At 34.2% G+C, this 14,193-nt stretch overlaps 2 protein-coding genes across 2 annotated transcripts; both read left to right on the top strand.

Annotated features, from left to right (window-relative positions):
• Positions 1-435: 435 nt before the first annotated feature.
• Positions 436-5,992, top strand: LOC111411053. The gene is made up of 6 exons (XM_023041625.1): positions 436-943; positions 1,067-1,111; positions 3,963-4,035; positions 4,676-4,773; positions 5,158-5,222; positions 5,511-5,992. The coding sequence occupies exons 1-5, from the start codon at positions 658-660 to the stop codon at positions 5,220-5,222; spliced, it is 567 nt and encodes a 188-aa protein (XP_022897393.1). The 5' UTR covers positions 436-657; the 3' UTR covers positions 5,511-5,992.
• Positions 5,589-9,194, top strand: LOC111411448. Its single transcript, XM_023041979.1, has 4 exons — positions 5,589-5,632; positions 5,755-5,757; positions 7,071-8,143; positions 8,315-9,194. The coding sequence occupies exons 1-4, from the start codon at positions 5,589-5,591 to the stop codon at positions 9,088-9,090; spliced, it is 1,896 nt and encodes a 631-aa protein (XP_022897747.1). The 3' UTR covers positions 9,091-9,194.
• The last annotated feature ends 4,999 nt before the right edge of the window (positions 9,195-14,193 follow it).

Raw genomic sequence — 14,193 nt, 5'->3', positions numbered from 1 at the left:
TCACTCATATTTCACGGGTTAATGAATACTCAACCATCTTTCCATATAGTTACTCAAGATAAATTGGACTTGTAAAAACACAGAAGAAAATAAAAAAATTTGTATCAATTGTGTTAGAGAAATAAAAAATGTAATTAAAAAAGAAAGCTGAAATGAGCTGAGAAAATAAGAGTTTTCAGCCAGTATTGAGTTTAGAAGAGAAATGTCATGAAAATTGGTCGAGTTACTCAAGATTTAATAGAATATATTCACCACGTATAAATTTCTGTTTTTCACGTCAATTTTCCGTCATTTGGAGGGATGAAAGTTAAACAAGTGATGGATGGATAATTATATAAAAAGAGAAGTGTATGTCAGGTAACCCGTTAAAAATGAGGAAATAAGTAGTAACAATACTAAAGTTCAACAAGTGTCAATTGAATTTACTACTTTCTTTCCCGGGAAATTATACGGCATAGCATCTTTCCCGAGTGTACCACAAATTCCAGAGCTCCACCTTCACATGAACTGACCTCTTCTTCCACTTCTCCTTTTTCTTCTCATTTTCCACCACCCCCAATTCCCCATTTCCCCCCGTGTAATTTCCTTTCCATTCCTTTGATTTGCGATTTTCTTTGGTGGAATCACCGCCAACTCTCCGAACCCCACCCCAGGAAAATGAGGATGAACTCTTGCTCCACCTTCGCCGCCTCAATGTGTCTTATATTTCTGGCGTTCTCCGATGTTTTCGTTAACGCCAAATACCTCGACATCTCTCACGAGTATGTACCTGGCTTGCCCAAATATGATTCGCCTACTGGTCTGGGAACTTTCATGAAGGATAGCACTAGTATTCTTAAAGGGAAAGATTTTAACACCCGCAACTTCAATTTGAGTACTGATTGCGGGACTCACGTCAAAGCCTTCACCGATGTTGAATCACTAGACCTCACCATTCTCAATGGTAATGATTTCAGTAAATCATGGAATTTTTAAGAATTGTTGTCTAGTTGAAGATAAAAGAAATTTGTATATTCATGAATTTATATGCTTATTCATTTTTATTTTTATTTTTTACTTGCGACAGGTCCAGTGTTGGTGGTAGAAGTTCCAAAGGACAAGAACATAACTGGTATGCTTTTCATTTGTTCTTCTTTTGCTTATTTAGAAAGTTTTAATTATAAAATTCAGAACTTCTAATTATAATTGAAAAACAAAATATAATAATTGAATATGTTGACTTCAGAATCTGTTCGATCGAGTGGTCAATAGAATTTCGCCATCTACCTGTCCACTCAGGCATCACTTACTGTTAGGTGTGCAAAGGTCACTGGCGTGGAAAAAGTTCGGCGATTGTTTGCACTCCGACAATTAAGTCATTGCCGGAACATGATAGAATGAGTACAAGAGAGATGGGTGAGGGGATTTGGCTAGGGATTTTAGTGAACATATCTTTTGTGCATGATGACCTCACACATATGTATAAAGGGAGGGAAATGGGCCAAGATGTATGACCGGGCCTAAAAAGATGTTGCTTGATTTGATATGCCAAATCCAATTGAAATCATCAATGCCCAATCATTTAACGTGGGACCACCTTCGCCACATGTGTGCAACATAATTTATAGATATAACAGAATGCTTGCAATCTAAAGAAATGCAACTTTGATAGGGGGGAAAAAAAGAAAAAAATAATTAACAGTTATCTTGAATGATGGTATTGTAGTAATCGGTAATGCACACACGAGTTTCAATAATTAAGTAAATTTTTATTTCAATTATCAATAGTGTGGATCATTACACATAACCATGATGGGGTGTGAGGAAAAGATGGAAAGGATGTAAATGAGCATACATACTTTTAGCCCTATGTTGAATTGAATCAACCATTAGTTTCACAACAAAAATAATCAACTATTAGTTTCACAACAAAAATCATCCTTTATAAAATGAATTGTGTTCTCGAAAATATCTTTCGAATTAAAATCACTGTAAGTGGATGATTCGTTAACAAGTAATATAGTGAATTTGAGTCCAAGTGTCATCTCAGAGAGATTAATTTAGTTAGATTTTAATTATCACGACCTTAACCGAAATAACAATAATAAGATATGTTTGTTTGTGACGAAATTATAACTAAAATAAAATACTTCTGCAATTATGAGTGAATTTAACTAAGCAAATGCAAATTATACTAAATAAAAGTTGACGTGTTCTAATGAATGACAAATGCACTAGGTTCACAAATTTTCATGTCATAATCATTTTTAACATTAGTTTTTTACATTGATAACACGATTGAATTTTGAAGAATCAATGTTCCTATTTTATTCAATAATCTTTCTTGAGTAATGTTGAACCTACTTTCATATATGACGGGTACGAACATATAAGAGTGCACAAATTTTTATGAACACTTAAAAGATTCACATAAAGTATAGCCGTATATTTCTAGCCCTTATCGGAACCTATGACGATTTATATAATGCTGAGCCTATTTCTTTCTTTCGATTGTATAAAATAAGCCACCACATTCACACAACTACCGTGCACAATAATTGTGGAGAAAAGAAAAATCATATAATTCATTCAATATCCAAAAATTATTTATAATGTCAATATTAAAAATGCATAATACACGGTTCATCATTTTCCTTGTACAAAGAAATCTAGTCTAGTATGTTATGAAAAAGAAAATAAAAGAAATGTTGAAGAATCGACATCATCCAAATAAATCTTGAATTGTATCTTCAAGTCTTGGAATCGATTTTCGTGTTTCTTATCTTCTCTCCTCCCAAAATCTCTTAGAATGTTTATAATACGTGTAAACTACTTATGGACAGCCCTGGGTCTTTAAAAGACGTCCTAAATCATGTTTACATGAGAGTTGGAGTCATGTAAGGAAGCTATAATTTCTTCCTCCGAATATGTACTATGTTATAGCATAGTACAATCGCATGCTATACCATAGTTCAATGAATTCAACCTTGGAACTCCCTGAATCATGCCATGTGACCGCATGGAGAATATAACTATGCTATAGGATAGTACAAGTGAAAATTCATTCTTTACATTTTGGTCCCCAAACTCCGTTTGTCATTTCTTGACCTCTTTTTTTACTTCTTCCTTTTCTAATACTTCATGTCTTTGCTAAATTGATCTTCGACTCTTTCGTATCTTCTTCCGGGTCATCTTTCAGCTATTTGAACTTCGGTCCCCGAACTTTGATTTTTCTTCCATTTTAGCCCCTTTTCTCATTTTTTCCTAAATTTCACTATATTCATCAATGTTGTTCTGCAAAACATAATTTATATAGAATTAAGTCATATTTTAACATATTTGCCAACAATTATCCATGTTTTGTGACCTAAATAAGTGCGTAAAACGCACTTATCAACTTGTTTAGATATAGGAGCCCATTCTCAAAAAATAATATGTTCCTTGCTACGAACGGACTATTCATCCTGGTGACTCGTGCCATGATGATCGCACCATATACAGGTTTACGGAATTGAGCTTGGCCTTGTCTCAGCCTTAATAAGCAGTTGACACCTCTTAAGCCTAAAGATACTCCTTTACATCTTAGAATGTTTGAGTTGGAAATGTGGTCATATTTTAATTTAACTGTGGTCCATTTTAAGCATCTTTTGGCAAATTAAAAAATCAATTTATAAAGAGGAATAGTCGTGGTTCAATGAAGTATGAATAATAAATGAGTAATTTTGAATGTGACTGAAAATAATGTTTGACTGAATTTATAAATTGATTTATATATTGGTTGCCAAACAGAGTCTTAGTTTGGAAATTCACATAATAATTTCATTGATCTTCATTCTATTTTTGGCTTTGATCACTAATCTGTAAATTTGGTGAGAAACAGCTTGAAAGTGTGACTTTTGCTGATTGCTGTATTGTTCGGTTTTAGCATCTAACTATTTTTCATTTCTTATAGCACTTAAAATATGTTCCCTTGCTTATTTTAGCTGAAGTTATGCGGAGCTTAAATATTCCCAAAGGAATAAAGCGTGTACTTTTCAGAACACTGAATACCAAAAGGTAAAATTCACATCGAAAGTTTTATAATCAAGTGTTCCAAGATTGGTCAAACTTTAGTGTTTAAACTGCATATGATCAGCACATAAACACAAAATGAGTTCAAAATCTTTATTTGCATGAGTTTTCATGAATTATTCTAGTCTGGTTAGTTTGCTAAGTAGGAAATATTTTAGCAGGGTTGGATTTGTTTGGTACAGTATAAGCTTGTAGTTTGTTTTGATTTGTTTCTTTTTCATTCTCACGTTGCATCTGGCAAGTAAATATTTGTCAATCTTTGTATTTTACACATTACAGAAACTCTTAAACGTGGTATTCATCTTATGTTCTATTTGCAAATTCTAATATTTTTCCATTTTTAGTCACTGCGCAACCTGTTTAAGACATTGTTGCAAGGCCATGGCTCTTTTTGGACTCGAGTTTATTTGCTGTGCCACTTGAGAGGGATCGCTAGATGTCATTCAAAGTGGGATTCACAAATATAATTTTTGAACTTGATTAAACTTATGCATTATCTCAATGTTTCCTCAGTGATCAGCCGATTGTCATATAATTATAGTAAAAGTACTGAAACATCTCTTGGGCATAATTCCGTTTGTAATATGAGGACAACCTGGTTGAACTAAAGTGATTGCATTTTCAGGAAACTTATGTATAAAACAGAGTTCGACTCAAGCTACACTGGTTTCCAGAAAGATGGGGCAGAGTGGTTGGTGAAAAACACCAGCATCAAACTTATTGGTAATGGACTGTTTGGTCTTTGAATAAAATAAGTTTTTAATGCTTGCATTGAAATAAAGATATGTAGATGTGAGTAGATAATAAAAGGAAAAAAGAAATCTCCTGAATAATTTGATCTTTTTATTTTTGAATTTCACCCTTTCCCCAAATAAAACTCGAACTCAAGTCACTGACCTGGTAAGGCTTCACACTAACCACTTCAGCTAGACCTTGAAATTGTGGTATGCTAATCTTTATACATATAGTTTCTTTTTGTTAAGGATTGTATTCTTTTTCTCAGGTGAAAAAATTTAATTTTTGTTTATGCTTGCTAAAATTTCTATGGTTTTTTTATATTGCAAAGAAGTGGTGCACTGAAGCATGTTTTTTCATTCTTCTTTGTAGGACTTGATTACCTATCCGTTGGTGTAAAACCAGATAAGGGTGATGTGTATCAGGTGTTGGGCTAGGTAATACTTCTCTGCATTCACAAGTTATACACCTTCCAGAAAAAAAAAAAGATTTTTGGCCGTTTGGCTTTAATTGAATCAATAAAAATCAAAGTTTTCTGTTTAATTGGTGGAATGTATCGCCGAGATTTATGTCTCCGAAATTATGATCTAGATTCCTTGTAAATTAGTTTCAAATAAGATTCTAGTACATTTGTTCTCCACACAACGATTTACTGCCTACTGCTTTATGCGAGAAACTGCAAGCCGTGTTCTGTTATATCATTTTACTAATCAGTCATGTTTTAGGATGTAATTCCCGTGGAAGGCTTGAATCTCGATAAAGCTAAACCCGGAGCTTATTTTCTCCAATGTTTACCTTTAAGGATGCCTGAGGCTGACGCAGCACCAACGAGATGCATACTTATCCGGTGATCTCCTTGTTCGTGAAATTTTCTCTGAGAAACATATCTTTGTTAAGCATAGGAAGTTTTACTTTTAAGCAAGTTTGAAAGTGAATACAAAATTTACTTCTTTTTAATCTTGCTTGCAGCTTGTAACACAAACTATACAAGCCTGACCATCACTATTTTCTATCAGTTTATGTTGATTTGGTTGTAAATTGTAATCAGAAACAATATATTTACTAGGATAAAGATGTTTGGATAGGGCCACGTTCAAATAGGGGGCCTAATTGGTGCCCCCTTTGGCCCGAATTGGCACCCTGGACGGGGCAGTAAAGTTCTATTTACTATCCTGCTTCAACTATGTATAACCGTTACTATTTTCTATCTTGTTGCTGTAAATTATGTTGATTGCATGTTTGGTATGTGACGACAGTAAAAATAAAAAATAAAGATTATTTAACATTTGTATCAAGTGGTGCTTACGTTTTTGGGTTTCTTTGGGCACCAAGTGAATGAGATATCAATCCATTTTCATGGATGTAAAGGTTGCTTTTGCTGATTAATGACTTGTAACCTGATGAACAATACAACAAGCAAAGTGTCATTTCTCTCACTATCTTCTTGTAGGAATTAAATTGGCAATTAATTCAAGTCGATCATTTTATTTTAAACTAAGTGCGGATTAAATTGGTTTTCAGATTTAAATCACTCCATTTTTTAAACTGATTTATGTCGAAGTAGACACATCCATGATGGATGAAAAGAAAGAAAATGCTTGATGAATAATAAATAAAACCCTAATAAGAGAAAAATTTCTTCTAAATAAAATAATGATTATGAGTAGGAGGAAATGATCATCACAACAGATTTTTTCCATTTTTGATATAGTCAATATTTAGTCATTGTTTGGTTCAACTAAAAAAGTTATAAAAATCTACTCAACAATTAATTTTAATAATTGATTTTATGGAATTCGCAATTTTTATCAACTTCTAAATTGTATATTTCATCAGTTTATATCAAAATTTATTAAAAATCTTATTTTTATTCAAATCAAACTGGCCTTATATATGCAGACCCTATGCAATGCTTTTATGAACATACTCCCAATCTAAGGAACAGAAACCTTCCCACCAAAAAATTAAATAAATTAATTAATAATAAAAATTTGATAATTAATATTATATACATAAGTAAATAAAACCAACTACATCTGCTGGAAAGTGCTATTTTTCAACTTTCCGGCTAAGCAATGTCACATTGATGCTAAAAGTGATATTACACAAAGTGGAAGGCAAAGGATAGAGTTTGACTTGATTAAAAAATAAAAAGCATGTAATTTGAGTAATTAAAAAACAAACACTACCTTTCAATTATTTCATTAAATTATAACATTATGATCCGAAATAATAGGAATTTATTTTCATTCTCAAGTCTTCGCTTCTATAAATTGGAGTTGTAGCCATATCAAAATCAATCAGAGATATCAACATAAAATACAATACATAGATATCGATATCGATATCGATATCGATATAGAGATACCTACATTATTTTCAATGGCTAAATCATTGAAGCTGAATGTGATATGGATTTTGGTAGTGCTAATAATAGCAGTTGAAGCTGACACTCCTCCAGGAATAGCTAACAATCCAAGCCATGCAAGGTGTCTAATCAAAAAATACAAGCATTGTTATAATTTGGAGCATGTTTGTCCCAAGTTCTGCCCTGATTCTTGCACAGTTGAATGTGTTTCTTGCAAGCCTATTTGCTCTGGTGCCTCCATCGCACCCTCAAGCCGTGACAACGAGGGAGATGGAAAGGGTGACGATAAGGGTGATGGAAAGGGCAATGATAAGGGTGACGGTAAGGACGATGGAAAGGGCAATGATAAGGGTGACGGTAAGGACGATGGAAATGGAGATGGAAAGGGCGATGGTAAGGGCGATGGAAAGGGGGACGGTAAGGACGATGGAAATGGAGATGATAAGGGTGACGGTAAGGGCGATGGTAAAGATGACGGGAAGGGCAATGATAAAGGTAACGATAAGGGCGATAATAAGGGTGATGACAAAGGTAATGGAAAATCATCTCCACCACATACGCCAGTAACTCCCGAAACTCCTCCCACTTCTACCCCTTCGCCACCAACACAAACACCATCACCACCCACCCCTACCCCTACTCCTACTCCTACACCATCACCATCACCATCACCACCAACCCCTACACCTTCACCACCAACACAAACTCCATCACCACCCGCTCCTACACCTTCACCACCAACCCCATCACCTCCAGCACAAACACCATCCCCTCCTACCCTAACTCCTCCCGCATATCCGACACCTACTCCTCCATCGAACACACCTTCCCCGCCCGCTTACACTCCACCTTCCACCGATATTAATGCTGCAAGGAGAAAAAGATGCAAGAATAGAGACTTCCCTCAATGTTATGGAGTGGAACATGTATGCCCCAGCTCCTGCCCTACCACATGCGAAGTCGATTGTAACTCTTGCAAACCTGTCTGTCGTAAGTCGATTCAAACCCTATTTTCAAGTTCATTTCTTGACTGCGAAACAACTGTTCATTTTTATTTTTATTTTTATTTTTTTTTTTTTTTGTGTTATGTAGCACTTTTTTGTTATATATAGACATTGATCTAATTATGATTAATATATATATTTGCTATTGAAAATGCAGAATGTGATTATCCGGGGGCTGTGTGTCAAGATCCTCGTTTCATCGGAGGTGATGGCATCACTTTCTACTTCCATGGCAAAAAGGATAAAGATTTCTGTCTTGTAACAGACCCCAACCTCCACATCAACGCCCACTTCATTGGAATAAAGAACGAAAACATGAAGAGGGACTTCACTTGGGTTCAGGCCATCGTTATCCTGTTCAATAACCACAATATCTTCATCGGAGCAAAGAAAACCGCCACATGGGATGAAGCCAACGACCGCCTCGCCCTCGGCTTGGACGGGACCGCCATCCTTCTCCCAGAAACCGAAGGAGCGAAATGGCAATCTGAAACTGTCCCAGCGGCAACCATGAAAAGGGATGCTGACACTAATAGTGTAATAGTCGAAATTGAAGGGATTGTCAAGATCACAGCCAAAGTGGTTTCCATTACTGCACAAGAATCTCGAGTTCATAACTATGGCATCACAAATGAGGATTGCTTTGCACATCTTGAACTGGGATTCAAATTCTATTCCCTGAGTAGCAACGTAAACGGTGTTTTGGGACAGACTTACAGAAATGATTATGTGAGTAGGGTGAAAATGGGTGTATCAATGCCAGTTCTTGGAGGGGAAAGAGAATTTGCAGTTTCAAGCCTCTATGCCACAGACTGTGCTGTTTCCCAAATTATTCAAGGCGGAAAAGATCAAGCTTCTGCATTCAATTTGGAGCTACCGCGCATGAAATGTGGCAGTGGAATGGATGGCAGAGGTGTTGTGTGCAAGAAATAGGGTTTCAAATTTCATTTGGTTCACTTATTATGGGAGGTTTTTAATAATAATAATGCCACATTAAAATAAAAAGAAAGGCATGCAGATGGATTAAGATGTGTGAGTTAATAATGGCTCGATTACATTAATTGATGTAATTTGTTTAAATAGAAAGTTTCATTCAATAAATTTGAAAATTATTTTAAATTTGTAGCTAGTGATTCACCGACTGCATTATCCGGCGTACATTTTGAACACAGTTACAAAGCCCTTGTTTGGTTCCGTTACAAATCAAATTTTTGGTAACTTTTGAAAAATTTGATAAAAAGTGTGGTTGGAAAGTTATAAAATTTGTGAGTCAACAAGAGCAAAATATAATTGATGAGATTTTTATTCTTTTTCTTTTTCAAATTAATCATTGACGTACGTTGGTGCTTGTTTGGAAAGCTTCGAACGTTACAGAAAAGTTGATTTCAAATTCAACAATTAATTTTAACCATACATTTTATAGAATCCATGACTTGTATCAATTTTTCAATTATAAGTTATCAACTTTTTTATGTGCTACAGCTTTTTTTCAAAGTTTTGTCAAATAACCCCTAATGTTTGAAGAGCAACCTACAAAAATACCTTTAAAAAAAGGATCTTTTGAAAAATCATATGAAAAGTATTTTGGAAGTGAAAAACACTGTAAAATTAATTGTCATGGTGTCACCTAAGTGTTACTTTTTTTTTTATTGAAAAATGATATCAGTGTCCCATTTATTAAAAAAGAATGATATACAATGTCACTTTTGTTATAAAAAATAAAATAAAAAAATAAAAAAAAAGAGGTGTTTATCACTAAAAAATTGATATAAATTTTTGAAAAAGTGACAAATACTAAAAAAATTGATAAAAATAAAAATAACAGGAGTAATAAACACTCCAAAAAGAAACAAAAATTCAAAAAAACTATAAAACCCCAATTAAAACATCATAATCAATTCAATAAAGTGACGAAAATTTTTTTAAAAAAAAAACTTTAAATTAGTTTACCAACAAAATACAAATCAAAAGATTAATCATATTTAAGTCAATTCATCACCACCGTCATCTACCAACTCAGCCAACTTATTAATCATAAAAAGTTTTTGAAAGTAAAAATAATTTATAAAATTAAATGTATACAACATTTGTCACTTAAAAAAGTGAAAATGAATATTAAAAAAAAAAGGTAACAAAACCTCAAAAAAGTTATATAAACTGAAAAGTAAAGGACGAAAATTTTTTAAAAGAAGTGACAAACTTTCAAAAGTGATCGGAAAATTTTGTTCAGAAAAAAGTGACAAATTTAAAAAGGTGACCGAATCTTAAATGCAAACAAGATTCATTTTTTCACAGGGTCATGCAGAAACGGTAGATCATATTTTTTTAACCAGTCCTATAGCCTCTCAAGCATGGCAATATTTTGGGAGATTAATTGGTGTTAGAATTCCTACTAATATTTCTTGGGGGCAAAAATGCTCATTTTGATGGTTCCACACAGGAACATCATGTAGCCTTCCTAATCCCACCTCTTCTTTCCTAGGAGCTTTGGTTGGCCAGAAATTATGCATGGTTTAAGGATGAGGTCGCAAGCTTGCACAAAGTTTGTGCTAAAGTAAAATGTTGGCTACAAGAATTGAACGATATGCTAAAATCAAAGAAAATGTCTCTCTCTATTACATATTCATAGAAGCTACACATCCCTGTGTTGCCAATATGAGTCAAAGTTCCATTTCTTGTTAGATTGTTCCCATCGCAATATGGTTTTTATAAGCTAATTATTGATGTGCTAGCGCTGGAAGTCCAGGCCCGACTGGTTGTGGTGGTTTGCTTCGAGATTGGCAGGGAAATGTGATTTTTAGGTTCTATCACTCTCTTGGGGTTGGTACTAACACTTTAGCAAAGGTATCAGCTCTTAAGATAGGCCCTCAACTATGATATGTCCTTGGCATAGAGAGGGTTGCTATAGAAACGGATTCTACTCTGCTGGTTCATTGGTTTCATCATCATGTTACTATACCTTGGGCTAGTCGACTTATTTGGGAGGATATATTAGAGCTTGCTCAGGTTATATCTATTGATATATCACATATTTATCGCGAAGCAAATCAGGCGGTTGATTCTTTAATGCATCTTGCATCTCAAGGTCATTCAAATTTTTTAGAATCAATATCTAGTTTCCCAGTTTCTACAATTGGTTGCATTTGCTTAGATAAATGTAACTTGCCCTCTTTCGCTTTTTGTAATTGATTGTAACCACGATTTTCCTCCACCACAAATGAGGATTTACCAATAAAAATAGTGCATTTTGCTATATATATATATATATATATATATAATCAATTCAATTAATGCATCCAAGGTGTTTGCAAGAATGAGAATGTGAAAAAGTCACAGTGTCTTTTTGGAGCAATTAATTAAATGCATATGTGTATATTTTTAAAAATTTAAATATACGAATTCAATCCTTATTTTAATCTTGCATTCAATTCATATTTTTTTGAATCAATTTAATTGATGCATCAAAGATATTTGTGAGATTGAGAATGTGAAAAAAGTGACAATCTCTGAAAAATCGCAGTGCCTATTGGAGCAATTAACTAAATGTATAAATGTATATTTTTGAAAATTTAAATATACTAATTCCAACATTCTTTTAATTTTAAATTCAATTCGTATTTTTTTGAATCAATTTAATTGGTGCATCCAAAGTATTTACAAGAATGAAAATGTGAAAAAATGATAGAATATTACTTTTCCAATTAAAAAGTTTTAGTGTCTTGTTGGAGCAATTAACCAGATGCAAATGGGTATGTTTTTGAAAATTTAAATATATGGATTCAAATCTTGTTTTAATTTTGCATAGAATTCATATTTTTTTGAATCAATTCAATTGATGCATCAAATGTGTTTATGGGAATGAGAATGTAAAAAAGTGACATTTTGTTGCTTTTCCATGGAAGTCGTAGGGCCTCATTGGAGTATTAACTAGGTGCATATGTGTCATTGCTACTTCCGACTCACTTCGAACCCTTTGTTTATTCAGAAGTCTCATTTTCAAAAATGACAGAGATAAAGAATCCTCAAAAGCCCATGCTATCATGATCTTGTTCCATCTACAAGGCCACACAACCGCTTTGGTCAATCTAGTCATTAAATTTGCTTCAAAGGGCATCACCATCACTTTTGTTTCCCGTCGAACTCATTCATCACTAGATTATCAAATCTGAATACAACTCCACTTAAGTTACCATCTCTAGTAAAGCAAGAAATTCATGGCTCGACATCCATTACACAACAATCAGTGAAGCAAGAAAATCATAAATGCTTTTGACAGTACGCAAGCCAACAAATTATATGAACAAACATTCTAATAATAGTCAAAAAATCATCTTGGCCAACATGTTTTTATGCAACGACGAAGCATTAGAATTAACAACAATATGTTCGCGAAAATGCCTTATTAATCAATTAATAACCTTATAACGGCTTCAAACCAAAAGGTAAATGCACAACTAATCTTGACATAGTTTTGCATTATAGTCTATAGAGGCCCTGGGAATGTTCCGTAACTTCCCAACCTGCAATAACCAAGAAGGTCAACGAAAATTAACGATCAATGTTTAATTACAGATAAATTTACATAAAATTAGTAGTAGATGTTAGAATATACACCAGATTCTTTCCAACTCAGTTAACCAAAATCCAACTTCCAGTTGTCTCCAGCTCAGCTAAGATTCCAGATTCTTCCAGCTGTCAAATTAGTTAGATAGTTATGGTAGTTTGGTTAGTTAGTTATTCTTCTTCTCTATAAATACAAGACTTTGTATAACTTTTAGTTCATTAGATATTTCTCCAATCTTCAATATGATTTCATATTGAATTTATCTCTTCTTCTTTTTGCTGCTTTCCAGTACTATGCTGGAAAGAATATATTTTCTTCTTTTACTGCTCTCTAGTTCTATGCTAGGGAGATGATTTTGATCTTTTCCTCTTTTCACTGCTCACTAGTTCTATACTAAGGAGAAATTAACATGGTATTAGAGCAAAGATTGATTCATGCTACTGTTTTTCATTTTCCAGAATTCTGCTGGAATTATTCTTGGTTTTCTGAAGGTTGTTGATAACGGCAGAACATTCGAATTTTAAAGATTTTGGTCCTTTGTTCTTCAATCTTCTAGTGCATCCGAAACGGGATGTCACTGCTTCAAGTTGTATGGAAGAATCGGGTTTCTTGTAGTCCTTGAAAAATGTGGATCAAAGTAGTCTACCCAATCGACCCTTTGTGAAGGTTCACAAATCATGGTCCTTCGGACGATCACTTGATATATCCAAATTTAGCAGCTATCAAGAGCTGCGAAGAGAGTTTGATTAATAAGAATTTCTCTCCTTCTTCATCATCAGATCTTTGGTTCTTTGAAATTTCAAAAATCTCTATGGAATTTCAATCTTCAAGACTGCTTCTTCAGTTCGGTATTGTACTTAGTTTCTTCAATTCAACTCTTGGACATCAACAATTTCCGTTTCCAGTCTTTCTCCTTTTCTCAATTAATGCTAGTAGACAGCTTTGACAATGATGCCAAGTAATGGCACCAAGATGGATGGAGTGGGCAGTTTCCTGTTAAGTGGCATATCAGACCACGTGATCCAGGTCATCAACAGCAGATGCAGATTAGTGGTCGGCCTTTGGATTTTCAAGAACAGAGAGCCCACTGCACCATTTCTTTGCAGGATTTTAGGGTTGTCATGGAGTTGAGTCCTCAACAACTAGGTGAAGACTGGTCATTGTTGCTGGAGAAAATATGTACACGTGCATTCGAAGAGTAATGGGTCTTGATCTCATCATCTCTCTCCAGTTAAGTAAAAATAGGTCCATGTTAAATCAGAAAGACATACTGCTGATATTTTCCTATTGGGCCACTAGATTGCCATGATATGGTGATTTCTCGATTATTGACCATTAAAGCAAATCACACACTCTTTCAAGGTCATAAACCTGCAAGCAAGACTTTATGAGGATTGTGGATGTGAAGACATCAGGTCAACAGTCATGACTGTTCTTCATTTGTTCAAGAATGCTCTTTCAAAAATTTGTTC

The sequence above is a fragment of the Olea europaea genome, chromosome 15, assembly GCF_002742605.1.
Source record: "Olea europaea var. sylvestris chromosome 15, O_europaea_v1, whole genome shotgun sequence".
NCBI classification, from domain to species: domain Eukaryota; kingdom Viridiplantae; phylum Streptophyta; class Magnoliopsida; order Lamiales; family Oleaceae; genus Olea; species Olea europaea.
This window is presented reverse-complemented; position numbering and strand designations above follow the sequence as displayed.

Coding starts and splice junctions, on each gene's coding strand:
- LOC111411053 (XM_023041625.1), top strand. CDS start 658: ATGAGGATGAACTCTTGCTCCACCTTCGCCGCCTCAATGTGTCTTATA. Junction 944..1,066: donor AGACCTCACCATTCTCAATG/GTAATGATTTCA, acceptor TACTTGCGACAG/GTCCAGTGTTGGTGGTAGAA. Junction 4,774..5,157: donor CACCAGCATCAAACTTATTG/GTAATGGACTGT, acceptor TCTTCTTTGTAG/GACTTGATTACCTATCCGTT.
- LOC111411448 (XM_023041979.1), top strand. CDS start 5,589: ATGCCTGAGGCTGACGCAGCACCAACGAGATGCATACTTATCCG. Junction 8,144..8,314: donor CTCTTGCAAACCTGTCTGTC/GTAAGTCGATTC, acceptor TTGAAAATGCAG/AATGTGATTATCCGGGGGCT.